General features: G+C 32.4%; 4 protein-coding genes across 5 annotated transcripts; 2 read left to right on the top strand and 2 right to left on the bottom strand.

Moving 5' to 3' along the window:
• Positions 1-554: 554 nt before the first annotated feature.
• LOC106119913 (ribosome-binding protein 1) lies at positions 555-13,283 on the bottom strand. The gene is made up of 21 exons (XM_013315038.1): positions 13,089-13,283; positions 11,789-12,014; positions 10,756-10,929; positions 8,765-8,941; positions 8,117-8,282; positions 7,751-7,972; positions 7,256-7,401; positions 6,914-7,026; positions 6,380-6,533; positions 5,975-6,055; positions 5,754-5,897; positions 5,389-5,494; positions 4,993-5,288; positions 4,616-4,754; positions 4,073-4,215; positions 3,547-3,651; positions 2,434-2,739; positions 1,532-1,648; positions 1,174-1,233; positions 740-835; positions 555-629 (listed from the first exon to the last, which is right to left on the bottom strand). Exons 2-21 carry the CDS (start codon positions 11,987-11,989, stop codon positions 555-557), a joined length of 3,021 nt encoding a protein of 1,006 aa, XP_013170492.1. The 5' UTR covers positions 11,990-12,014; positions 13,089-13,283.
• A 461-nt stretch (positions 13,284-13,744) lies between these two features.
• Positions 13,745-19,907, top strand: Afti (aftiphilin). 2 transcript variants are annotated; one of them, XM_013315475.1, is made up of 5 exons: positions 13,745-14,011; positions 14,318-15,525; positions 15,595-15,775; positions 16,239-16,346; positions 17,218-19,907. In XM_013315475.1, exons 1-5 carry the CDS (start codon positions 13,918-13,920, stop codon positions 18,753-18,755), a joined length of 3,129 nt encoding a protein of 1,042 aa, XP_013170929.1. In that variant the 5' UTR covers positions 13,745-13,917; the 3' UTR covers positions 18,756-19,907. The 2 variants fall into 2 exon arrangements, with proteins under 2 accessions (XP_013170929.1, XP_013170931.1); XM_013315477.1 differs by lacking the exon at positions 16,239-16,346.
• On the bottom strand, positions 19,691-22,211 carry mtTFB2 (mitochondrial transcription factor B2). Its single transcript, XM_013315478.1, has 7 exons — positions 21,683-22,211; positions 21,458-21,599; positions 21,070-21,209; positions 20,863-21,012; positions 20,479-20,618; positions 20,218-20,382; positions 19,691-20,084 (listed from the first exon to the last, which is right to left on the bottom strand). The coding sequence occupies exons 1-7, from the start codon at positions 22,073-22,075 to the stop codon at positions 19,919-19,921; spliced, it is 1,296 nt and encodes a 431-aa protein (XP_013170932.1). The 5' UTR covers positions 22,076-22,211; the 3' UTR covers positions 19,691-19,918.
• Positions 22,212-23,299: 1,088 nt separating this feature from the next.
• Positions 23,300-27,788, top strand: LOC106120017 (uncharacterized). The gene is made up of 5 exons (XM_013315173.1): positions 23,300-23,470; positions 25,585-25,692; positions 26,064-26,141; positions 27,002-27,090; positions 27,392-27,788. Exons 1-5 carry the CDS (start codon positions 23,404-23,406, stop codon positions 27,560-27,562), a joined length of 513 nt encoding a protein of 170 aa, XP_013170627.1. The 5' UTR covers positions 23,300-23,403; the 3' UTR covers positions 27,563-27,788.
• Positions 27,789-27,936: the final 148 nt, after the last annotated feature.

Raw genomic sequence — 27,936 nt, 5'->3', positions numbered from 1 at the left:
TGAGCAGTGAACGGTTTCGTAAATTGCATACAATTATCGTTCAATAATAACTCATATCCACTAAGCATTCCTTATTTATAATGTCAAATATACATTGCCACACTACAATATCTACACTGGGCTTTATGGCTTTGAGTTAATTGGACACTTAGGCAGACCCTTAGCATACATTTAGTACGTACATTGAAATCTACATACATAAATATTCTCAACAGCAAACATAGAAATTTTATAACCAATTTTTATTACATTTTAAATAAACAATTCTTACTTACACTGGGCTTGTCAGAACTTGAGCGGTGTAGTGTATATTCGACTTTACAAATGTCTGTCTATAAATTTGAATGTTCATAGTAAATCACTTATAAAGCTTAATTTACGGGCAGTGACGTCACAGACGCGGCATCTGCGCGGCGTAGTGCCGGTGAGCGCGGGGCATCGCTTCGTTTATGTATATCCTACGTATTATATCTCTTCCAATGATACCTGCTGAAAGTGAAATAAATGTTTTATTAAACAAATAAAAATATATATTTAAATCATATTGGAGAAATTTAAACATTCATATTCACCTGTAGGGGACCATTACGTGAATCAAGTTTTTCTGATAAGCTGCCCATCAATCTTTCCTGAAATTAAAATTCAATATACAATTTTTTGTTAAAAATATTTTTTTTTATTTATTTAATTGCTAAAGCTTATATTGAAATATATTTTTTTATGATAACAAAAACATTACCTCTGTTAGTCTTTCGGTGTCAGCAAAACTGTGACTGTGGTTTGGTTTCTGTGCCTGGCTTAATATAACATCTGCTTTGTCTGCTTTCTTCTGCATCTGGCAACCAAAAATAATATTAAATCACAACTTAATAATTAATAATTAACCATCACCAGTTGACATACATATACAACACAACAATTCTAATAAAAACTTGACTTGTCCTATTAAAGTATTTGAAAAGCATAATTTTAGTCAGAGTATCAAAACAAATAAAGCAATATGTTTTAACTTATACAAAAGATAAAAATTTGAAGATACACATAATAATGACAAAACATTATGCCAGCTCCTATTTACGGTTTATATTTTTTTAATTATTATTCATTTTAGGCATAGAAAATTGTGTTCAATTGACGTGACACAAGATTGACACTGATTGTTGACATTTGTACCTCTTGCATGATGGTAGGCAAGGATTTCTCTATGCAGGAGTATGCAAACGCCATTTCTTCCTAAGTCAAAAATATTATACAAATAATATTACTCTTGGTTTATTTTATCCAACACACAATTCTGTTCTATTTATTTAATTTTAGCTACAAAATATATTTATTTGTAGCTAAATTTAAATTTTTTCATTCGATTCTATATTATAGAATCGAATGAAATATACTGTAAAATTTGAATTTGACATTTTTTGTCCATCTTTTTTTTCGTTGTGTAAATCGCTAAGTGGTCGACCGAAATTGGCAGTTATGTAGTTTCTTTTAATTACTTCTTGTTGTGACGCATTAGTACGTAGTATGTTACCTGTGCGGCTATTCTCTGCTGCAGCGCATCAACCTCGCGCTGTTTTTCCGCCAGCTGGTTCTGCCACCGCTGCTCCTCCACAGACACGTTCTGTTGCAGGTGACTTAGCGCAGACTCCTGATGACATAGCATAGATTATCTTTAAAAAGTTATGTCATCTTAAAATACACGAACTACAGTTTACAGGCCATATATAGCCACTAAACTGTGATAAAGAGAAAAATATTGATTATTTGTTATGATTAAGCTCAAAAACTGTCAAACATAAGTGTGATAATTCGTTGTATATTGACCTACATATCTTTATATATATAATTCTTCTGTGAGTGTGTATGTCACTGAACTTCTCTCAAACGACTGGACCGATTTTGATGAAATTTTTTGTGTGTGTTCAAGGGAATCTGGGAATAGTTTAGATTCACAATTTTGTCCGCTGGCCAATGTTTTTTTAATTAATTTTTAATTTATTAGTAGTTGTTGATTTTGGAATGTTTTACATTGGATCCGACAGACGGCGCTACCATCGCAGTGTCAAATTTTAAATAATATTTGAATTTTAATTTTAGTCTGTCCCTAGCTTAGCTTATTAAAAAATGTTTGAAGTTTTCAAATTAAAGACGTGCAGACAGGACAACGTCTGTCGGGTCCGCTAGTACTATATAATTAATATATTTTCAAATAACATATAATGAATCTTACTAATATTATCAATGCGAATGTTCAGATGAATGGACAGATATTGTTGAGAAAGTATCTCCAGAACAGCTCCACGGATCTCAATAAAATTTGGCATAGATGTAGAACATAGTCTGGACGAATACATAGGCTACTAAATATTTATTTTTTATATCCTCGCGGACGGAGACACTGGCGACAGCTAGTGTTTTATAAACGAAACTCACCGTATCAGCAATAACTTGCTTATATTTATGCAAAAGAGTCTGTAGCTGTTCGGTCTGTGCGATCACTTCTGTCAGCCGGGAGTCAACGGCGGGCGCCTGTACTTCTGTCTTCTCCAACTCGCGCTGTTTCTTCTCCAGTTCCTTCTTCTGCGACTCAATCTTCTGGAATTCGTTCTTCAAGTTGTTGGCGAAGGCCTGCAGCCAGTCATGACCGGTGCCGGAGCCCGGGGCAATGTTGGGTACAGCTGAACGCAATATGCTGGCCACTTCATTGTATTGTGACTCTTGTGCCTTGACTATCGCCTCCTTTAAAACAATTTTTTTCGTGTGTATTAAAATTGTTTAAATAAGATCATAATAATAAATAATAATAATAAAAGCTATGTAGTTTGGAATATTAATCATAAAGTTAAAATAAAAGCTCGCTATTTGCAATTAATTCTAGTATATAGATTTAAAATAACAATGTAAAATAATATGTACATAACAAAGATTTAAAGCAACTTGTTTTATATTACAAGTTGTTAAAAAATACTGCATGCGTCGTATTACAATTATTGTGTCTGAATTTGCGCGTGCATTTGTATAACACGTAAGCATTCTTTCGCGAAAGAATAAGATTTAAAATTATCTGTTCGCACATAAATACAACAATGATACAAGAATATAATAAAGACATATACAACATTGCGAAGCCGGCCGAAGAATAATCTAAAGCTTACATTTAAAGCAACAATCTAATTTAACATCTTGCCATTTTTGTGTTGCATCCTACTAAAATGTGATATGTCATCGATCGATTGTTAATTTCGACAGTTTATAATCACGAATTGACGGCAAATTGTGAATTAAATCTTCATTGACATAAGCTATTTTTAATACACCTATAACTATCTCGACACATGTAACATATCACAACGTAAACTCTTTTGTAATTCCTGATTTTGTTTTTTCTCCTTTCTCTCATGTGTTGTTTGTTGTTGTTTTTTTTAATTTGTGCTCAATGCTAGTCGGATTAAAAATTGACAAATATCACAATCGAAAGGTGTCCTGAATCTTTAGCCAAAATCAAAATTGTCGATAATGTTTAATGTAATGTGACGCAACACTTACAGAGAGCGTGTCTTGGGCCGGCATCGCGCGGGCGCATTTCGCCTGGAGGGCCTTTTCGGCGGATTGTAACGCCTCCATTACCTTCCAGTTTTTAGTTCGCAACTCCTGAGTGCGTCAAGCCAAAATCAACAAGCAAAACTTTATTATTATTCAATCCAAACAAAATTATGGTTTAATTTATTACAATGAAATTAATCACTATTTTCATTAAAGCTTTTCTACTATTTAGTGATGGAATATTTTTAGTGTGATCGTATTTTAGTAAAAAGCACGTGATATGCGGAAAAAACTAATTTTATGAATAAAATATTTTTTTACTGGCAACAATATTCATTTAAATATTCGCACTCAATCTGTCATTTCATTTTTTATTGTACCCTAATATTGTTACTTAAAATCAACTTTATGTTGTTAAGGTATTTTAATGATTTTTATTTTTATTATATCGACTATGTTATAAGATATTTTCAGTTTATGTCACTAGAAGTATTGGAGCACGCAAGCAATATATCCATGCAATACTAACGTTATTCTTCTGTTGGTACTGCTGCAGTTGTTCCCGGAGCGTGGCGACCTGCTCTTTCAGCTCCTTGCTGCCACTCAGTGCTGATGTTAATTCTTCTTTCAGGGCTTCAACTACGCTTTCCACCTTCGCCAGTTCACTTGCACGCTGGAATCATTAAGTTGCTAAGTTTTTTTATGCATAACAAAATTGAATAAATGCAATGATAAAGTAAAATTATCAAATTAATTTAATTTTGAGTAAAAAATTATCTAAAACAACTTTTATTAAGTTTAAAAGAAATAATGGTATAAATATGTGCACACAATGGACAATTTGTTTGCAGTGGATTTTATTGCTTCAAGCATGAAACAACGGTAATTTCTTACTAATATTATAAATGCGAATGTTTGGATGAATGGATATTTGTTTGAAGGTATCTCCGGAACTGCTCAATGGATCTTGATGAAATTTGGCAGATATGGAACATAGTTTGGCAATTAGGTATTTTTTTATTTCGCACGAGATCTGATTTTCTTTTGCCATAGCCGTCTGTCGTGATGAAAGTTACTTTCTGGTCATCATTAGAGTTGGGCAGTCCGTTGTGTGCGGGGTGAGGGGGCGCGGCCGTCATCTGCTTCACCTCGGCCAGCTCAGACTCTCGCAATGACAACTGTTCCTTCAGAGACGCCACTTCGTTCGATAACTGCAGGAGATTTAGACATTTAATTATTTCATTTTGCGTATAATTAGTGATTGTACAAAGATTTATTAATATAATTACGGTAAAGACCAATGTTTTTTTTTAATTTGCAACCAGAACTATGAGATGTGACCTTGATAAATTTTTAACCCGAGACTAATGATAAATTAAATTAGTTTTCAAGGAAGCAGATGATAGACATTCAAATGTCGAGAAATAATTTATACCCATATTAACTTACTTGTGATTTCTGTTTCTCCGATTCCTGTCTAACAATTTCAATTTGTTGTTTTAATTTCTCCATTTCCTCTCGCAGTTTATTTGCTTCTTCTGTAACGTTCTTGGCTTCTTCCTTAGCTCTTTCTGCTTCTTTCTTGTACGTATCCGCATCTTCTTTAGCTTTCTCTACGCTGACCTTAGCTTGCTCCGCATCCTCTTTAGCTTTCTCGATGTCGGCTTTAAGGTTTTCCACGTTGCCTTCTGCGGTTTGAGCGCGACTGGTCAGTCGTTCAACTTCGTTTTGTAGGTCACTTACTTCTGTAAATTATAAACATTTAGTTGATTATTCTTTGAACATGTAATTATTTACTAAGGAATTTTGAGTAATATTGTATAGATTTTAACAATAGTAACTTACCGGCCAGCCTGTCCTGTGCGTCGCGCAGCTCCTGCTGGGCCGCCTTCTCCGCTTGAACCGCACGCTGCCGCTGCTGTTCCAGCTCCGCGTACGCGTGATTAGCCTCCTTAAACGTGCAAAACGTATATAAAATATAATTTACACTATTTTTATTTCTGCATTGGATTATAACATTTACAAGTATTCAGATGAAATGTTGGATTTTTGACCTTAATTGAATACACAGAACTTTATCGATCTGTATAGTCAAATAAGAATATCTGAACCAATGAGAGATGTGTTACTATCGCGGCGACTGATTAAATCATAGAAAATAACATGACAGACAACTAGGTATGCTATATATGTGCGTAGTGCGTACGTACCTGTAGCTGCTGTCCGAGCTCGTCTGCGTGCCGCTGCGCGAGAATCAGGGCATCGCGCGCTGCAGCTCCTGCGGCCGCATCGCGCGCCAGTGTGTTCAGTTCCGCCTGCTGCGCCGTCAGCTGCTGCACCAGACCCGCCTCGGACTGACACAGAATACAAATGTTACACACAATACTGCACCTCACCAAATATTTCATTTTGGTACATTATGAGTACTTACTTCCGACAATCTCTGGATATGCATTTCCATCTGAACCCGTTGAGCTTGGGCTTCTCCTTCGGCAGCCAATTTAGACTGAAGCTGTGGGACAAATTATTCAACATTATAAACGACACTAATTGCGGTATTTTCCCTCGCGTGCCAATAAATTAATCAAAACTTTTCTAATCTTGTAAATTCTTTTGTAATCTTCCTTTTATTAATACTTCATAGTGGTGTACTGTGGCGGTGTATCGGCGCAACAATAGCCTTATTAATATGTCTACGTTTATGTTCCCTCACTAGTCAACCTGACATTTGACTTTGTAACAAAAGCGCGCTATTCGCTCTAAAGGATTCTAGCTAAGAATTTCTAAAAAAAAGTAACATTGTATTGTATAAAAATTTAACCGTAATAATACTAACGTGTATTTTTTCCTGTGATAGAGTGTGGTTATCGTCGAGTACACGCTGCAGTCGCGTCTGGAGTGTGTGCAGCTCAGCTCGCGACGCTATCGCCGTCTGCTCCGCCGCGCGCGCAGCCGCCGTGTACCGACCTCTCTCAGAATTCAGCGTCGCGCTGAACACAACGACACAAATTATACCTTTAAATACCACAGCTAGGGTTCAAAATTAAAGGCACGTATAACATTTTTAACAACGACTTTTAGTATGTTATTTTGTAATCAAGTGGCACAAGAAAATATTTCTTGTGGCATGAAATAAATCCAGGGTTTGCTATTTGAAATACAAGTTTATATTATACGATTGTACTAAACCAAACAGAATTTATCACATTTTAGTATTTCAAAATAATTAATCAATATTAGGTGGCCAATATACAATGTGCAAAAAACACATTATCTCAGTTTCTTTTTAAGATAATGACAGGGATGACGATATGTTTTATACAACGATTTAAATCTCAGAAACTAACGGTTGGTGGTACAAAATAATTACCGCAATTCCTTCAGCTTAGCATGAAGGGCTTGCGACGCCTCCACCTCGTCAGCCAGCGCCTTCTCTTTCTCCGCCAGCTGCTTCTTCAGCTTCTGCATTGGGTCATTGGGACCCTGCGATGGAAACAATTATTTTTATCTATTATTCGTATTACGCAGGGTGCTAATATAATATTCCAAAAATTATTCTTTTTTTAAAATCAGTTTAGCAGTTTCATAGCCTATTCAATGCTAAGAAACAATCAAATCTTTCCTCTTAATAATATTAGTATAGATAAACACTTTCGGAACATGGTCGGCATTACATAATTTTCTATTTGTATTAAAAATATTGTAAATTGACCTCAGTCCACTCTGAGTGCTCCGGCAGGGGGTCGTGGTGCTTGTTGAGCAACGCGTCTGTCAGTATCTGTATCTCGTTGCGCGACAACGCTGCCTCGCGCACCACGCGCACCAGCTCGCTCACCGCCACGCCGCCGCTGTCACCCGCTGACATGCAACATTACATACAATGTACTTCTTATCTTCAAATATCAATCGACTAAAAACCAGAAAATCCTTTAAAAAATTATGAAGATAAACACATATTTTCCTTAATACAGTCACTTAAATCCAGACAGAAAAATTGCCATCTAATCTTCATTTGTAAATGATAAAAATTTAGTGGTTTTTATAGTTGAATATATACAATTAACTTGTTATATTTTTGCCACGTAAAAAGACATTTTTTGAGATTTTTAGAGATAAAACGCCAAAGGGCTACGGAAAACAAATATTAAAAATTATTCAAAGAGGTTTTGACAAACTGTACTACGCAGTTAACATAAGTGTTACTCACCCATGAGTGAGAGCACATTGGGTTCGGGTTTCTTCTTCTTGCCCTTGCCGGCGGGTGGGGAGGGCGCGGGGGCGACGGCGGGGGCGGTGGCGACGGGGGCTAGCGCTTGCTTCAGGAGCTTGTCAGTCGTCAGTTCGCTCGGCTGCGGCGCGTTCAGTGGCGGCACCACTTCCTCCGCCACCGACACTTCCTCTACCACGTTCTTCTTCTCTACTTTCTTAACTGATCGAATAAATACACATTAAAAAATATTATAACATGACTAACAGTACTTGTGATTCGAATAACATTATTCTTTAAAATCGTCCAAGCCAAGGTAAAATGTGAATATCGATAACACTTTAAAAACACTATAAAAAGGTGTACCTTTTCTCTGTTCTTTAGGTCCTTCGGCAGTGTTCTGTCGTTCTGGTACAGCTTCATCTTTAACAGACTCCGGATTGGCGGCCGGTTTGGACGAAGCTTTCGTATTCTTGGTTGGCTTTGAAGCCTTGTCTTTCTTTTCTCCGGCATCTTCTTTCTTCTCTAATGCCTAAACAAATTAACATTTTTCATTAATAAAGAAAAACATATTTAGGAAACTATTAAATGTTAAGTGTTACTTAAGTACAAACAAATTAATTAGCTGTCAAATAAAATAAATTTAGTTATTTTAATATCTATTTTTTCCAAACAAACAAAAATATTAGCAATTATTTTATTTTAAATACTGGCACAAAATGTTTACATACATAATGTCTATTTTAAAAAATAAAAAGATAACGCAATTGTAAATATTTAATGATGTACAAGTACCATACAATGATAAAACAGGTTACAAAAATGTTGACCCAAATGACGATGCAATGACATTCAAATGACATACGTATAAGCTTATATATGACGCGAAAGCAAATATAAAGCATACATCAAAAGACTATCCACGATTTGTATATATTAAAACAACATAAAATACATAAAAAACAAAATGGCGTGCGTTAGGATCGGGATTCGCTTGCAGAGGCACACACTCACTTTTTCAAGGAACGACGAGTGCAACAATTCGAACTCGTCCTTGGGGTGCATCTCTTCAAAGTGGTTGGAGACGGCACTGCCGGGGAAGGGCACGGAGCCCGGATCGCTAACGCAGCTCGGATCCTCTTTGTTAACAAGTATCGGCTTTACTTTAGGATCCTTACCGCGTTTGCGGATCTGCACACAAAGTAAAACTACCGTACAATAGAAAACATTACTTTATACTAACAAGACCGTGCACTACTACAATACTGAATATATATGCATCGAGTAATGCATGTCGCTAAAAAAACTACTAAAAAATTTTTAGTGTTTTAATGTTGATATTTAAGGGTTAATTTTATACCAAATAATTTTTTTCTCAATTCAAGTGAAAGAAAATTAAAGCTCAGACCATAAAACGAACTTCTAAAATCAAGGCCTATGAGTATAGGATGTAACAAGTTAGCATCCGACTATTTTTAAATTCATTTATCGATGTTTTTTTTTGATGCTACCATAATTGCATTCCAAAATATTTAAATATGGAATTAAATTATAACTAATGCCAACGTGAATGTATGCTATAGGAATATGAGAAAGGTATGAATAAAGATTTTATGATTAGTCATTATTATAATATTTATTTTTATGACAGTATTTTTACCGATTATTGCTTATTTGATCTTTATGATACAGTATCAATAAATGCAATTGAAAACGCCGAAAAGATTATATCATTATAATTGATATAAGATAAATGATCAAGCAGACATGAAGCATGATGATGCAAGTAAGACTGAATGTCGAACGATCGACATAAAGATAAATTTATTTTAAGCAAAAAAATTAAAAAAAAACGATCAGACTTGAAATCGTAAAGTAGCTCAAGTTTTCGGCTGGTTCTATCTCATTCTAGGAATGGGCGTTGATTACACTTAATTTTATTTGAAATTTTAGATTAAAAATCTTGTTAATATCTAGAATGAATCCGGAAAATGGATACAAACCCATTTACATATATGTTATTACATGAACTTATCTCAAACAATAGAAGAAAACCATTTGGAGTGGAGCATGTCTTATCAATTATCTCATGCTCCCAATTCCTAATCAACCAAAATAAGATACAATTTAAATGTTACAATGCACAGTATTTTTAAACACTAACAGTTTATCGCATACGGGATTTTATATTCGATTTCCATTTTTGTTAAATTATGTGTAGGTTTAAATTGTAGAATGAGTCATAATACGACCGAATATAATCAGGTCCCCATATATGAAGTGAATTAACAGTAAATTAAAAAAAAACACGTCAAAGTATGTCTCTATGTCACTTTGTGAATAAAGATATGTCGCAGATCAAAATCAAAGCAGTTGTTTCAGGCTATTTAAGGTCAATAAAAATGAAATGAATGTTTACGGTATAACAATGACGTAATATTTTTCAAATAGGACATACATGACAAAATTAATTTGTCCTATTGGAGAAAATGTATTCAACATTGGTAAAAAGCAATTGCTTCATTGCATGCAAATCAAAATGATGATATTTTCATAATTATATCCCATGTTTACTGAAATGGAATATGGAATAAATACACAAGCTTGCTTAAATTACTTCATATATTATTTGTACCAATTACATAATAATATTTGTATCAAAATAGGTGATTTCCTTGTTGCATGTTTTGTGAAAGGAAAAAACGTAAGGAGTCCTAGAACTGTCATAGTAGATAACCTTGTATTTACATTTTTTGACACCAATATAAAATTTTCTCAAATAAAAGGAGTCAAAAGTGCACACACAAGGTCATAACCTACAGAAAACTATATATTTATAATAAGCATTGATATACATTTGCTCGCATGCACCTAACTGACATATAAAGATAAGATGTTGATTATACAATTATATAAGATTTGTATATATTACAATGTATGAAGCATAATTAAACTGATACAGACATCTGTCTACGTAATAAAATCTGTTATATAGAGTCACCAACCTTAATATTGGGAGGAGTATCGGTAGGCACGTCCACAACAACAGGAGGGCTGAATTCTACATGAGGCTTGGGAGCAGGTGTCTCTTCATCAGCTCCACTCTCAGCCGGCGCCTCACTTTCCGGTTCACTGCCTGTCGCCGCTGCAGCACTCTCCTTCCTCTCCTTCTTTGCCAACTAATAAAGTAATTAAATATATAAGTTTTCTATTTTATACTCTTTCCTAGTAGTTGCTTGCAACTCCGTATGAGCGGAATTATAAATGAACATAATTAGTAGGCCATGTGGTCTTCCAGGCTATGTTCTACAATTATGCCGAATTTCAGCAAGGCACCTTGAGCCAACTCAGTGATAACTTCAAACAAACATCAATCCATCCATCCAAACATTCACATTTATAATATTAGTAAGAAGTAAGATATGTAACTACAAGTAATCTTGTTTGAAGAAATGTTATTTTCACATTGTATTATATCTAACAAGAAAAACTTGCATATGGTACAAATATATTATAATTTAGTATTTTTAAAAAACATTTTCGACAAAGACTAATCATTAATTTTCTCTACTTTGGGCTCTCATATTAAAATTTCAATGGAGTTTTAAGAAAGAATACTAAATGCATACACAGGTGTAAAACAGTAACATCAAATAACACACAATTGACTAAAATTAAACATTACATTCAGTGTGTCTAATTGGAAAGATGTATTGTTAATGTTACACTGTAATGTCTCTGTTAGGTATTTAATCTATAATATTATAAATGAAAGTGATAATGGTATAAATATATTCAGATATTATTGGTGGCTCTTCACATTACTGACTGCATACAATACAATTTTAGGTGCAGTAGGTGTTGAATGACACAGAGAGATATGTTAAAAGAGTTATATATTGTTATATATTATATATTCTTAAGAGTTATGTATTCTCTCAATATTCATGACAAATAACAAAATAAAAAAAGATTTTGCTAATAAGAAATAATTAAGTATTGAGGTCTAATAAAAATCATAGTACAAATGACTAATACCTTCTTATTTGCTTTCTTGCTAGTTTTCTTAGCTTTTCCCTTATTCTCAGCTAGGGCAAGAAGTTCAGTAGTTGCCTTTCTTTGTTGTGCAATTGCTTCTTCGTATGTTGTCCCGGATGCAGAAAACAGGCCCATCAGCAAGATAACAGCAACCCCAACTACTCCGAGGCCACAGAGCACCAGCAATGCTTGTAGCTCCATTGCCTCAACTGCCTTCTACGCTTTACTATATGGACGAAAAATATACCATGCAATCTTAATTTGTATTTATATTGATGTGGGATTCATTTTAAAACATTTTACATGTATTGCATTAGATATTAGTACAGATAATGTATACATGTGATAAGTGTGGACTTGTGTCTCTAAATATCTCTATCAACATGGTATATAAACATCTGATATCCTTTTACTGAAAAGCTTATTATACATAGCTATTATACATAACTACCCTATAATTACCTATGATTGAGTGGGAGAAGTATTAATGTAGTATTTGTAGAAATTCAATAAGATAAAATAATTCTAGAAAGTGTTGACAAAACAATGATAAGGGATAGTTTTAACTAAATTTGCATTAACAATGCAAATAAAAGTACTTTTTTAAGAAACAAAAAAATACAGGTTTTTAAAAAGGAAATGTTGAATATTTATGTTTTAAAAGGGTCAAAAAACAAGGTTCCATACACATTTTCTTTAACGATATGTATATTGAGAAAAAGGGCTTGGAGTTGGATAATAATAACCTGACAGTAAGCAGACAGCTTTCAATCTAATTGTTTTCCTATTGGAAAACTAAATTATCATAGAATTAAGAATACAAAGTTATATATCAGTTAAAATACAATGAATACTACATCCATCATTTTTACAAAATTTATATTACAAATTTCCGGCGATTTTATTCTACCGCAAGTTGAGACAAAAGAAAATCGAAAGGACCTCACATAATATGTGATAGTTCAAAAATATAATTGAGAAATCAACTTAAAACATACCTTAGTGTAAAGAAATTGTAATATTTGTAAGAATACTTTGAATATTTAAGTCATTAGCAAATTCTTACACCGCTAGGTTTTGAAGACTGACACGTAGGCAATGACACATGTCAAAGGTTATTGACAGTACTTTCGTACTTTCGCTAAATTTATTACGGCGTCATTTTAATACAAATATACATATACAGTTACACGTATTAATATTAAAAGATTTTTATCCCGTATAGAGAACAAAGTCGCAGTACTATTACCGGTTTCGTATGCTGGTGTTATGTTAAAATTGCTTGTAAAGTTATATTTACCTTAAAAATCCTGAAACCACTTATGCTTGCTTATATTTTACGATATTCACTAATACATCTGATTTTAAATATAAAATATAGTTTTAAATAAAAACAAATAATCCAATTAGACGAGTCACTAAAACCAAATCAAAAGCCGACGATAAACCGAAAACCCGTAAGCCGACCCGACAACAGCCGATAATTGACCATAGACACACCACAGATCATTGAACAAAATCAGTGCTACCAGATTAATATAAATGGAAAGTTTGGGGTATATTTTATATACTCTTTGGTTTGGGGACTTAATACATTGACCGCTGACCCTCTCAGACTATAAGAACCTATTGTTTGTGTACAGAATAGAATATAAATTAAAGATGAGATTGATTTGAAATCATAACATCCAGCACTTCACAAGGTTTCACTTCGTCAGGATTTTATTTCGTAGCTTGACATTACAATCAAATTGCTCACGTGTGATGTACAAAATAGAAGAGTGAAATTTGGATACAGATTCAACTAGGTTTCAAGAAATGAACTCACCTATTTACATGTTAGTGTTCCTTAAAAAATAAAAACGGAACTTACCTATGTGGCAAACCTTACCAGAGACAAAGTCAATTAAAAAACGGAAATATGGCTGCTAAAATTGACAGAACTGCCTGCTGTCAATAGTAAAGTCAATACTGTCAATTAAAATGAACAGCTGTCCACTTTTTGAAAATATCTAATTTATTATGTGGCGTAATAAGGTTTAGTATTTAATGTTTATACCATTGCGCATCTCCAAATGTATGTAACATTTTCGTATATATAAATTAGTGGTGCAGTGGTCTGGGCAAGTATGTCGCTACCTCCTCTTGTTTGCAACACTCCTCCACCACCCGATCAGTGTGAAGATGACAAAGACCCTGAAGATTTTGATTTAAATTACAATTGTAAGTAGAAACACTAGCAAACTTATGACTAATATGCGTTTTTGCGCATCGATTGTACCATCAAAATATGTATGTTAAAGAGAAAATGTCATGTACCAATAAGTTTTAATGTGTCAATACTTAACATTTTCGTGATATTTTCTATTTAGTCTCCATTGTTTGATAAACATCTTTCATTAGTTTTTATATATGTCGATTTGGTATAAGATTGAACTTACTTCAAGATGTAAATACTTGATGTAACCAAATCTTTATTTTGTTTACAGTAAAGAGTGAATACATATAACAGTTTTTGTTTTTTTTTAGTATCACAGGATGATGACGAAGATAGTAATAGTTATGATTATCAAACATACTCAAATTATAACATATATGAAACAGCTAAGCCAGTAAATATCCAAGACAGTGCCTGGTCTATGAACATTGCTAATAATTTGAACAGTGTCTTAACAGATCAGGTTTCGTCAGTTGATGATAACAATAAGACTGATCACACAACACCTATCATAAATGAATTAAGTGAGAAACTAACATTGGAAGATATTGCAGTTGAAGATTTGAATTTAGAAATAAATCAAGAACAATTAAATTTACAAGTCATTAGCAGTGAAAAAAGTGACATTGATGGCAATGATTATAATTATTCATCGGAAGAAAAAGTGACAGATGAAAAAACAATTAGTAACTGTGATGTAGTTGAAACAGATAATGTAATAACACAGAGTGATACTGTTTGTACAACAGAAACATCAGAAAACTCTTTACCTGATGATGTTGAACATTTGGAAACAATTTCTAAAACATATGAACTACCCGATGATGAATTTAATGACTTCCATTCAAATTTAGATGCAAAGAATAATGAAACAGAGTTTCAAAAGGAATTAGAAAGTGAACTCAATGTTCAAAATGAAATTGATAATTTAGAAGAGAAAGTACAGGATGATGATTTTGGAGATTTTGATGAATTTAAATATGCTAATAATGACAATGTTTCAACTGTTGTTGAAAATTTTGATAATCCATGGACAAATGAAGCTCCAACTGATGATTTTGGTGACTTCAAAGCAAATTTTGAGGATGATAATGTTTTACAAGAAGATACTGGTACTTCTGATGTTGCCAATGTTGACAAAGATATTTGTGTAACCAATGAGATTAGCGATGATGGTGATGATTTTGGAGATTTTGATGATTTTAAATCCTGTACCAAATCAGCTGTGAAAGATGAATTAGATGACCAATTAAATCAACATATTCCTGTAATTGATTTTCATTCGTCAGAAAATGAAAATCAAGTTTTAGAAAGTATTAATAGTATTTTTTCCACAATATTTGAAGAAGAAATATTAGAACCTGAATCCGAGTTTATTGGAAGATTAGAATCAGTACTTAATGAGACATGGGGCCATTTAGTTGATACGGATGTAAGACAACCATACATGGTTAATTGGAATAATTCATTAGGACAGAAAAGTCTGTTAAAAGCTCTTTGTATAGACTCAAGAAATATTGTAAGTCTTTTTTGCATTTCATTTTTAGGATTAATTTTACTTTTAAAATAAATAAATTTTATTTTACAGTTATTTGGACCTAAATGGAATTACAATATGCCTAAATATGCAGTAAATCTTAGTACGGCGCCCCTGCAGCCACAAAAGCAATCATCAACTTTATCTAACATGGAAAGTCAAAATTCAGATAAGTCTTTGAATAAGGAAAATGATACATGGGTTGATCCTTTCTCCTCAAATGGACAAGAATGTAAGTAACTTCTGTTCTTTTTTAATTTATATAAAAATATAGAAAGCGATTGTAGCTTGCCTATTTATTGGTAGAGTTAAAAAAAATCTGGATCAGACCTTTTAAGTCTTACTTATTTTTGGTAAAATGTGAGAGTAAATTTTGTACAAATTTGAAATTAAACTTTGTTACATTTATAAAAATGTGAATAACTTTTGTAACATTTTCATGTGTTATTACCCGAATTAATTGTGTTAAATTTTGGTATATTGATAGACAGGAACTGGGATATTAGGTTTATTGCACAGGTAAAATCACAGACACAAGCTAGAACTTTGTCTCATGATCCTAACAGTGTTTTGTGACTAACATACCAAGCTTTTTAATAATAATTCACCACTGTAAAATTTCTTTGCATGTCTTGCACATGGATTAACATCATCCACTTATACATTATCTGCTTGATCCAACATCCTACCCAAAGTCACATATGCCGAGACCCTCCTACTTGACCTTGAACACCTAATGGCTACTTTAGATCAAATGGCTCACAAACATTCCACACTCAAAATTTCAGAATTACTCTCACATGGTAAGTCACCTAATTTTAAATAATAGATTATATCTATTAATATGCACTGGGTTAGTGTGGACCAAACCGCACAAGGATAGCCTGGTCCAATCCACACTGGGCCAGTTTGGACCAATCTGCACTGAGTTAGTGTGAATAAATCTTCACTGGGATAGTTAGTGTGGACCAATCTCCATTGGACCAACATGGACCATTGTATACTCGGCCAGTATGGACCAATGTATACTGGGCCAGCATTTATGAGTAAGGCCTAGTTACCCCAACATGGGGTAGGCTTGAGTCCCTCAGTAGTGATGTATATAGCTAACAATATTTGTAGTTACAAATAAAGCTAGAAGGTACACTTAATATGTGAATACTGATTTTTAGTTTGTATCGCAATATGGAAAGACAGTTTTTAAGACACATTTTTTGATAACGATAAATGCGCCTTATTCCTTTGTCATCACAGATCCCTATTTCTACGTATTCATATGATTTAATAAACAAGAAAAAAAAACTATTTTATTTGTACTTGAAAATTCAATACAAATTTTTTATTTATTTCGTTTGTAAAAATTATGTATGTAAATGATATAATTAAAATGCAATTTATGAAATAATAATAAAATAGCACCATTGTCTGCTTTTAATATGCGAATATTTTAAATTCGAACAACGCAAATTTTGGACCAACCTTTTTGCGAGTTTTATTACAAGAGATATTACTGCAGTGTACAAATACCGATATTCATTCAGATTTAGTTTATAAAGTTAGGGCGAAAATCTAAAAATGTTTTTTTTTTATATTCATATAGACACTCCAACTTTAATATGTGTAGATTTATTAAATCTATGTAAGTAGAATTACAAAAGAATTCAATTTTTTCAGCCTGTAACAACACTGAGAACGATGTCGCAGCTACAGAAACAAATACAACTGATTTGGAAGTTTTCGAAAAAGTCATGACTGTGAAATTGGATAAAGTTTATCCGACTTCATTAAATGTCCAACCGTTGCGTCAAATCAGTTTACCAGATACCCATATATTTACGCCATCGGATTCAGAAACACCGAGGTCGAAAACGATACATTACGACACTATTGCACCAGTATTATTAAGTCAAACTGTCACCGAAGTGTCTACTCCGTCGACTGCAATCCCATCTGAAGTCCCTAAACTGGAAGGTGACGATTATTGGGAATTCCAAGATTTTAAAAGTACAACAGAAAACATTCAACCATCGAAAGACCTTAGTAAAACAGATAAGGAATCGGATAAAAGTAATGTAGGATCCAACAATTTAATACAGAGTGGTTCCTCATATCAACCGCAATTACTACAGCCTATAAAACTTGAGCCAATGGTACCCGCATTAAATTGGCCAGATCCAGGTGAAGTTAAGGAAACATTTGATGATTTCACAGATTTTGTTTCAAGTGCACCATGGGAAAGTGACAAAAATACACCAATAATACAAGAAGACAAATCTGAAGATAAAGCAACAGTTTCAAATAAACAAAATGATACAACATTTATAGAAACAAATTCCAATATAGAGGGTAACGATGATGACTTTGAAACATTTCAATCCGCACCAACAGTAACTCAAAGTATTCATTCAAAACCTTTCGAAGATACTAGTAGCGAAATAACATATCAAGCTTCATCTAGCAAATCAACAAATTTTGATAACGCTTTTTCTGATTTCGGTAAAATTAATAAAAATGAAATAACAAAGCAACATGGCGTGTTTGCTAAAAATGTCCCACATTCTTCGACTGAAAATTATAGCAACAGCATGTCAAGTGTTCGAGATGGCTTTGCCAGTAATTCTCCAATACATTCCGTAGAGACGCCGAATATGTTACAACCAGTACAGGCCAGCACGAGCAGTGCGTCACGCCATAACAATACGGCTCAGATTTTACAACCTCTATCCTTGGAGAGTTACTCACAAATAAATTGGCCTAATCCAGGAATAGATTTGCAGGATCTATCGCGATTTAATCCAGTCGAAACTGTCCCATCTTTGAAAAGTGATATAAGTTCTAACAGTCAGAGCAAAGTAAACTCTCCAGCTCATACTGATAAGAATTCAAGTCGTAATGAAGTTTTAGATGACGACATTTGGGGAGAATTTGTATCCAGTAAACCTAAGCAACAAACGTCTGTTAAGAAACCACCAATCTTTGGCGACGAAGAGGAATGGACAGACTTTGTCTCTAGTACTAGTATCAAACCTCAAAACGGCTTAAATACGATAAGTTTAAACGTTCACACGAATTTGAGCTTACAGAAATCATCAAACTTGAATAAATTAAATGTAAAGAATAATCAGATATCTCTAGACATTCCAACATTAAATTACATAACACCTAAATCGAGTCGAAAGACATACAATGATAAACATTTCCAAAATTTATAACGCCAACAAATTAAACATTTCAACTTTAAATATGTACTTAATTAGATATGTAATAAGTATTATGTAAATAGGGTGATGGGATTTTTAGATCATAATATTTATATTGTTATATAAAATGAATCCGAGGTATAAAATGTATCAATATTTCTAAAACGTAGGTGATATCGTGTAAGGTAAATAAGTCTAATAGGATTCAAGATGCGAATAAAATAAAAGACCATATAAGTATTGGGTGCGTTTTTGAATCTATGTACTTTTTATCAGTTTCATATCATTGTAATAGCCTTTCATTGTTCAAGATCATTATTTTGTTAGATTATGTAAAAAAGTTTTCAATAACATAGCCAAAATTGTTGTATAAAATGATCATCCATTTTCAATGCATAAAGCAATATAGTCATTTAAATCTGAGTTGTCTTAAAATTTAATAATTTTCACTGTATAGTGAGAAAACGCATTGTCTATTAAATATGAGGAATTATTGTAATAAAATTATTTGAGGTCTATTGACAGTGCCCTATTGATAATAATTATTAAAAACATTTGGTAAATTACGTATTGTTTGTATATAGAGGTGATTACGATATTGTAAAAAATTGTAAAAATATGTAGCATAAAATATCATCACAATTTTAAAATGTACTGTTCAATAAAAAAAAATCACCCGTTACCATGTCTAATCCTCATGTATGAATGAATTGTAAGTAAAATTATTTATTAATTTGTAAAAATTACACATATCTCCACTTTTTCACCAAAAACAATAAAATAGATTTTGGTTTTTTCAAGTATTTCGATTTCGTCCAAGTGTAGTTTGTATTAAAAGTTATGAAACTTATTTTCAAAGTATTAAATTGATTCATTGCATTTATTTAAAACCCTTGTTGGGTTTATTATAAATCGATCAATAAATCATAGATACAATGTTTTTTTTAATTTAATTTAGTATTGTTTTTCAAAACAGGAAGAACATCTTCAGATCTCTGAAATTTATTGAACTGAAGTTCAAATCAACAAAGGCAAGAACTTTATGTATAAATTGCTTGTGCCTTATAATTTATGTATTATAATAGATTGCAATAGTGTTTAGTTTATTGCACATTCAGAAAACCTTTATTTTGTCTGTAAAAGGAATAAACATGTTGCATAATGTGAACTGGTTTTTATTTTTCATGTTCATCAGTTTCACCATCAGAAACATCAATATCATCTATATGAGTGCTCATTCTTCTTTTATCGTCATCTTCGATTTGCGAAATAGACTTTGGTAGGTTACTTTCCATTGTCACTCTGAACGGACACTGTTCAAATTCTGGCCATGATATAAATCTGAAAAAAAAGATTCAATTTACATTTCATAATTAGACTATTTTTATCTAGAATAAGAATTTTACAAGATTAGACACAAATAATTCAACACAACACTAACAATAACAATTATCATAGTAATTTGTAAGTATACCTTTTGAAGACAGTAATTTTCTGTTTTAAATTAAGATCACCAAATTCAGTAAATATTGTCATATGCGGGAGTGGGGCATCCTCATTATTTGGACCTAAACTCTTATTGGAATCCGGAGGGTCTTGTCCTGTGATCAACCAAACTCCACAACCAGGAATCCATTGTCTTAAAAAAGCAAAATAAATATTAATTTGACATGTATGATTTTTTAAATGTCAATATGTCAGTGAAATTAAAAAAAAATACTTAACCCATACTTACTCTAACATTGGTATAACTTTGGTTGTCTTTGAACATATATGTGGCTTGAAAAAATACCACAAAAGTGGTAGGTAATCTGCAGGACAAGGCAATTTCTCCTTCTGAGTGATGTTCACTAAGTACAAACAATATTCATCCATCTGCAATACATTTTAACACATTCAGTGCCATCAATTTGCATGGAGAGATTACTTACATACAAAAAAATCATAGTGGTATGGAACAGATTAAAAGTTTTCTTTAGAAAATTAAAACATCTGTTTCCCTATTACTAAAATTATTATTTAAACAATTTTATTAAAATATATGTTCTTTATCATGTAATTAGTATATAATGGTATATTAAAGAAGGTTTTCAGTACTATTAATTTTTAAAATACATACCAATGCAGCTTTTTTGCCACTGGGTGGATAAGTCCAAGGTAAAAAGTGTACTTTAGGCACTTTTATTAAAACCTTGCAGTCGAAAAATGTCTGAAATAGTGCTGGTATTGTTTTGAATTTTCTTTCTTGGATATCATTATCTGTAAGATACTAAACATTTTAGTCAGAACTTGTTCAATATTTTTACAATATATTTAAAGTACCAACCCTGTAGTGATGAGCAGGCATAGTAATAAAAAGGTCAGTCCTTCCAAGTTGGTCTGTATCATTGTGAAATACTATATTAAAAATAAGATGTTTTACAAAGTTTAAACCAGGCATTGCACCAACAATATTTATGATCCTACCTGAAATAAACATAGGATTAGTTTTACAATTTTGTATCTTATGCATTCTGGATTGTAAGCACAGAAGCTAGCTTTCAATTAATGCTTTATGACAATAACATTTTAATTTATGTGAAAATTGATAATAAATGCACTTTCATTAATGAAATATTACTCAAAGTTGGATACAGAAGTTAACACATTTTTATTACACTTTTCAATGAATTTGTATAGTGATAATGTTGTACATGTGTAATAAATTTTATTACTTTTATCATGGGAAGCAAGATCACCCAATAATTCTGATAGTCGATTTCCTCCATCCATCTTATCCTGGAATGCCAACTTCCACATTCCAAAGAAATCTGCCACTTTGTATGTTAGCCTTTTATTTTTTTCACGTTGCAATGCCTGTAAAATATATAAATGGAAATAACTGATGAAATGTAAAATAATTGCTCAAATATAAACATGAATATATTAACCATACTAACTTCTAAGTGTTGGGTAAAATGACTTGAAGTTTCATACAAATAGAGGTGATTTTTAGTGCATTGTAACAATTCCTTACTTAGGAAACCTAGGCCGGGGTTCACTTCAACTATGGGGGATTCTTCGTTTATATGATTTCGTACAGTTTCTGCTATTTCTTTTGCAGTTGTTGTATTTATTAAATACATACTCTCTGGCGTTTTATATTTCCTCAACAGAGGTCTAGGTAACTTTTCAATTATTTTGCTATAGTCTGAGTCATTTTCTAAGTATTTTAAAACATCTGCTGCTAGTTTTGGTTGTTTTTCTACTTTTTCTTTACTTGTTGAATACCATAACCTCAAACAACGAATAATTACATTATTTTTATTTGATAATCTTTTAAAAGAAGCCATTTTGGCAGAACTTTATTTTTATTCCTAGGCTAAAACTACACTATATTGTTCTTATCTTAAATAATAAGTAAAATAAGCCAAAAATAAGCTTCAGAAAATATTATTACACTAATGACATGACTCTCTGACAGATCAGGATGGATAAATGTCAACTTTCGGCCAGCTCGGTTGACAGTATGTTCTTGTAAAGAAAAAAAAACAATTGCCGAATAACGAATTTATGAGAAGTTTTTAACGACATAAATCGAAGTACAACTTCGCTATTGATTTATTCCTTTTCTTCTTAAAGACGGGAAAAATATAGGGTAGAGTGTATAAATTGCGCCGGTGGCGCAGTTGTTAAGCGTGTAACCAGACTGAAATCCAAACGTTCAAGCTCGCTCGCACGGCCTTACTTTAACGGAAAAGATCGTGACCAACGTTCATGTATCGGCGACGAAATGCAAAGTTATCAGTCAGTCAACCAACCCGCCCTGGGCCAGCATGGTTGACTATGGCCTAGTTACTTCTAAATTGAGTAGACTCTGAGCCCCTCAACGGGGATGTCTAATGAAACTGACGACGACCATGTCGAAGGCAGCAAGCCTACCTAATTATTAGAAATGAGATCTGTATTTTTAGAAACACTTTTGAGCACTCAAACAATATCATAATATTATATTGATTATTGATTTTTTTTTATATTTACTCTTACGGTCGTAAATTCTATTTCCGGCCGAGACAACATTTCTGTATTCATAGTATTTCCAATAACCAAATTCAGATGTTAATCGGTTACTTATATTTAAATTGCTGATTTCTGCAACTGATATGATTTGAAATGGGTTTCGAGCCATTTCAAAGAACTTATAACAAGTTATAGTAAAGTTATTTCCATTTACAGCAGCATTTGAGGGTAGGTAATCTAATTTAAATTGGCGTAGATCACCCTTAGATCAATATCAAACATTGTTAAAGTTAGAATGATTTTGGTTATTCTTATTTTTAAAACTTTCACAACTTCAACATACTTATTGATATTTCATGGTAATAGCGCATTCGACCTTTTTGTGGGATCTTATCAAGTGGATTTGTTACGCAATAAAATTACTTAGTATTTGTATGCAAAGTTTTGTTCTTGATATGTGAAAGTAAATTGATTTGTAATTCATTAATAACAAGATAAGCTATACTGTTAATCACATAACGATCAAATAAATGCAATCATAATTACTTGCGTTCATTATTCATATGTTATCTGATTCGATACGCGATCGCTACCTTTTGCGCCTCTTTGTTAAAAAACTATTATTATATTGGGCATCATTGTTGGTTGTAAACGGATACAAATGTTTTTATTATTTTTGCAATATTTGTTTGTTGTTGTCACAGCGTCCGTGATATTCGAGGACTGTGGTAAGTTGTTTGGAGCTAAATACATACTAACGTGACTGCGTCGCCACCGGAAATAATCTTTGAACCGTTTATTTCAAATACCACTTCCTATACCGAACAAGTTTGTGTTTGATTATATTTTGCTTATTATCAATTTCGTATGATGTTTATGGAGTAAATAATACAAATATTTACATACTTATATTCAAATGAATACTTATTTTCCTTGGTAACGGCATTACGCGTAAACGGCAGGACCGATTTCGCTAGTTCTTTTTTCGTTATGTTTGTTATTGTATGAGGACTGATATTAGTAATAGTGAAAGGCATTTCCCCACGATAAAAAAGTACCCAACGTAGGGACAAAGGCAGGTTGATGATGTTATTGTCAGTCAGGAGAAGGTTATTATGAAACATATTTAAAGTTAGAAAATAAAGCAAGCCAAAATAATGTTATAACACATCCAATTCTTCCACAATCCAATACAAAGCATAATAGTTAATCCATATCGCACATTCATCCACCCCTTGTCCAAACCGCACCGCCGATTTCTATTTTATTTTTAGTAGGCTACTTGAATAAACATTAGTTCATATTTGAGATAAATATATCTTTGGTCAAATTAATGGTTTCCTACTTGACTTACCAAACCAAAGTCCAGCACAATAATGGTTATACACAAAAGATATTGTAATTCCAAACGGAATGTCTTCGGTAGGAAGTTACAGTGACTATCATATGTATGTACTCATTATTACAGATGGACATGACTAAGATGTAAAGCACCTATTTCTTTCCGTCATCGGAATATATGCATATATAAGTTACCTATACGCTTAATAATTTAATACATTCGTGCTAATATCAACCGCATTCAATAACATTTTAAGACCAGAAATGCGCATTGATATTATTTATCACAATCGCATGAGATAAAGTGCTAGAAACGCATTTTAATATTGTAAAAGTCAAAAATTTAATAATTGGATGATCATATAACTTACTCAGAAACTATAGGACGGAAGATCTTTTAATTTTTACTACATTGACAATATTATCATAAAAAACCCATATATTTATGCAACAACGTAACTCACGTCCGTCGCCCAGAAGGGTAGGCAGACACCACGGAGTTTTCGCGCGCCTCCGAAACATCTCTCTCTTCTTCTACTTTAAATTATCATACATCAATCTGGAAGTTATAAATCCATCTGGGAAAATCATATACTTAAACATTATAATTTAATTATAATTATCTAATATAATGAGATAAGTTTATAATTTTAGATTGATAAAAGAACAAAGCAATACAGTCTTGATATTATCAATAATTTCTAATTTAAACATTTTTATCATGCTATTTTTAATTTATAAACTGGTTACTATACTTATTTAAATATTATAGTGCACAAACGTGATTATAAGATTAGCAATCAAAGTGGATTAATTTTTATGCCTTTTTTATTGTGCTGGTATTTAATAATTATCACTACAATACGGTTAAATGTAGAAATCTAGGTGAATCATAAAGTATATTAGTGAAAATTGTCTATTTTAAAATAGGTTTAACTTACTTATTTTACACTATTCTCTATTTTCCATCCTATTCTATATTGTCAACCTTTGGATGTCAAAGATGAAGCGTAGTTCAGAAGAGAGAAAGTATGATGTAATGAATAACAGACTTGAAACAAATCTGAAATTACTATATATGTAGAAAGTAAGATTCAGGAATGTAGGATTATAAGATTAATAAATCAATTTTGTTATTTATCAATTGATATCTTTTACGTAATTATATTAATTTCATTTTCATAAGATTACAGACCTCCAACATAATATTTTTAATCTATACTTCTATACTAATATTATAAAAAGGAACGATTTGATTGTTTGTTTTTTGCATTGAATAGGCTCCGAAACTACTTAACAATAATTCTTACACTGTTGGAAAGCTACACTTTACCCTGGTACCATAGACTATATTTATTATTAGAAAAAGGTTTTTTAATTCCGCGAGTACTAAGTCGCAGGCAATTGAGTAATAGATAAGATTGTATATAATTGTGTAATCTGCATCATCTAAATAACGTTTGACCTTTGCGAACTATCAAGTAAAATACCTAATCAACAGGGTCAGCGTACGAATTACACGAAGTGAATATAAATGGATGCGGCAGACGACTGCCCTGCTACATTACTCTCGGTGATCTTGTTCCCGTTACAATGCATTTTGTTTCTGGTAAGTTTTTTTAAACAGGTCAACTGCGTTAAGTGAATGTTATCAATAAGCATGTATGACTAGGAAACATTTTAAATTCATTGCAAGCGCAGAAAAATTAAACATGACAATGAGTCTACTGTTATTAGACAGAGGAGAGGACGGACAAAATAAATACGTTACACTCTCGAGCTATTGGTGCAGTAATGCAGACTCATCCATTGTAATAAATTTGTACCAGCCTATGACTCCTAACTGAGATTAGATTCGAATCCCTCAATGTCGAAGCATTTATTTGCTGAGGACCGCTTCTTTGAGTAGCGGAAAAATTGTGTTCGTGACGTCATATTCTAATTTCGACACTTAACTACAAAAAACATTCTTTGTTCCAGAGTTCGAGTCCCGTAAGCTTGATCAAGATGTACTATTAAATATCAACTTTATAACTCTAAGAACCAATGCTACACCAGGTAATTATGGTGTCTTAAAATAAAGACACGATCCACTCTATAGAACTTAGTATTATATTAACTGGTATTGAAGGTTTTTGCTTATTTAAACTGTTAATAAAGAATTTAATAGAAAAATAGATTATTTTTGTTTATGGTAAATTTATAATAAAATAGTAGCAGTAGTAGGTATAGCTAATAAAACAATTAATAAACTTTTCGGTGCCTGCTTCCGACATCATGTTTATAAAAGAATAATATTTAAATAAGATATCAAATTATTAAATGTGTAATTGATGTGATGTGTAACTGGTTTAGAACATGTCCTGTTTCTAGTTTCTACAGATTGCAAATATTTTTGACAAGGAAGTTTAATTTCAAAGTCATTTTTTCTATGCCTCAAAACAATAAATGATCAAATTACCAGCTTCCTATTTGAAATAAATTTTAAATCAATGTGCTAAAATATAAAAACTGACTTAACAATATAGAGTTATTATGTTACATACGACTTTCTCCGCGAGGGCAAAATTCTATTACAAAATTTACCCCGTAATTTACATCTTTGTCGAATGAATTTCGTTGAATCATTTTTAGCGATCGCTTAAAAACTCCATCCAAAATTTCAAGACTTAGGTCCAGTAGTTTGGGCTGTTCGTATTACCATGGATTTCTGAGACTAAATATCTTAATTTAAAACATATTGTTATCTCTGTTTTGTCCAAAATAATGGCAGGGAGGACGATACTTTATACAGAGATTTTAGTCTCAGAAACCAACAGTTAATCAATACTCTTTTACGTATAGATTGAGAGGAGAACATAAGGAGACATCTTTAATGTAATTAATAGGTCTATTAAATAATTGTGTTGTAATTTCAGAGCCGTGTGCGACTGTGCATTGCCCAGTGAGATCAGATGCCGTGACGTCATACACCAGTGTGATGACAGTACCAACTAATGTCGCTGCGGTAAATACAAAATATTAGCTAAACAACTTATTTCATATGAGAAAGTAAAAAGGAGGATAATTGGATTGTACTTGAGAAATAAAACATACAATACTTCACTCGTATCTTCTTTGAGGTGGTTTTTCACCAGTGGGGACATTTGACACATGGCTGTTTTACCCATATTGGGTACCCGGAGCTAATAAATAAGGCACGGTACCCGGGCACCTTTGACCCGCCGGACGCCTGGCTCACGGCCGTGATTCGTCAACAGATATTGTCGCGAGTTCCACCGCTGTTAAATGTTTGCCTTATGTTTCAGAATCGACGCGGATTCTTGCAGTGGCGAGTGTATAATGATGAAAATAGATTAGTTTTGTGCTATTCAGTATTAGTTCAAACACAAACCTGGTTACAAAAATATCTACGCAGTTTCATTATCTATGGAAATCAAAGATGTTTTTGTAAGTCGTTGGAATCAAACAGACACTAATAACATATACATAAAATAAACTTAGATCTCATCAACTAATTAGTATATGAAAATTGTAATATAATTATCTTTATTATCATTTTTAAATTAACTAATAAATAGTTTCGTGGATTTATTTTTGTAACAATCCGACCGTGTTAAACAAAGTATCTGTAAAAAATTATAGTGTAGATCTGGGTATTGCATTTTAGTGGAGGAATATCTATGTATTTTATAGCAATTTAAATCTGATTAAGAATTTGATAAAATATTAATAATAAAAATATAAATTTTCAAATTGCATTTATTTATTCCGAAATAACAAAGTTTTTATATACATATGTAAATCCGCACATGCCTGAATCAAGTATCACAAAAAACTTGCTATTTTATTT

The sequence above is a fragment of the Papilio xuthus genome, unplaced genomic scaffold (genome assembly GCF_000836235.2).
Source record: "Papilio xuthus unplaced genomic scaffold, Pxut_1.1 DF826961.1, whole genome shotgun sequence".
Lineage (NCBI taxonomy): Eukaryota > Metazoa > Arthropoda > Insecta > Lepidoptera > Papilionidae > Papilio > Papilio xuthus.
This window is presented reverse-complemented; position numbering and strand designations above follow the sequence as displayed.

What these genes read in the sequence shown, in the direction of transcription:
- LOC106119913 (XM_013315038.1), bottom strand. Translation starts at nt 11,989, where the DNA reads ATGGAGCTACAAGCATTGCTGGTGCTCTGTGGCCTCGGAGTAGTTGGG. An exon ending in CAATGTGCTCTCACTCATGG is followed by an intron (nt 7,402 to 7,750) that starts GTGAGTAACACT and finishes GTTGCATGTCAG; the next exon opens with CGGGTGACAGCGGCGGCGTG. An exon ending in AGCTCGGACAGCAGCTACAG is followed by an intron (nt 5,495 to 5,753) that starts GTACGTACGCAC and finishes TGCACGTTTAAG; the next exon opens with GAGGCTAATCACGCGTACGC.
- Afti (XM_013315475.1), top strand. Translation starts at nt 13,918, where the DNA reads ATGTCGCTACCTCCTCTTGTTTGCAACACTCCTCCACCACCCGATCAG. An exon ending in TTTTGATTTAAATTACAATT is followed by an intron (nt 14,012 to 14,317) that starts GTAAGTAGAAAC and finishes GTTTTTTTTTAG; the next exon opens with TATCACAGGATGATGACGAA. An exon ending in CTCCTCAAATGGACAAGAAT is followed by an intron (nt 15,776 to 16,238) that starts GTAAGTAACTTC and finishes TCCTACCCAAAG; the next exon opens with TCACATATGCCGAGACCCTC.
- LOC106120017 (XM_013315173.1), top strand. Translation starts at nt 23,404, where the DNA reads ATGTTTTTATTATTTTTGCAATATTTGTTTGTTGTTGTCACAGCGTCC. An exon ending in CGTGATATTCGAGGACTGTG is followed by an intron (nt 23,471 to 25,584) that starts GTAAGTTGTTTG and finishes CCTAATCAACAG; the next exon opens with GGTCAGCGTACGAATTACAC. An exon ending in TACAATGCATTTTGTTTCTG is followed by an intron (nt 25,693 to 26,063) that starts GTAAGTTTTTTT and finishes TCTTTGTTCCAG; the next exon opens with AGTTCGAGTCCCGTAAGCTT.
- mtTFB2 (XM_013315478.1), bottom strand. Translation starts at nt 22,075, where the DNA reads ATGGCTTCTTTTAAAAGATTATCAAATAAAAATAATGTAATTATTCGT. An exon ending in TCTTGCTTCCCATGATAAAA is followed by an intron (nt 21,210 to 21,457) that starts GTAATAAAATTT and finishes TGTTTATTTCAG; the next exon opens with GTAGGATCATAAATATTGTT. An exon ending in GTGGCAAAAAAGCTGCATTG is followed by an intron (nt 20,619 to 20,862) that starts GTATGTATTTTA and finishes AATGTATTGCAG; the next exon opens with ATGGATGAATATTGTTTGTA.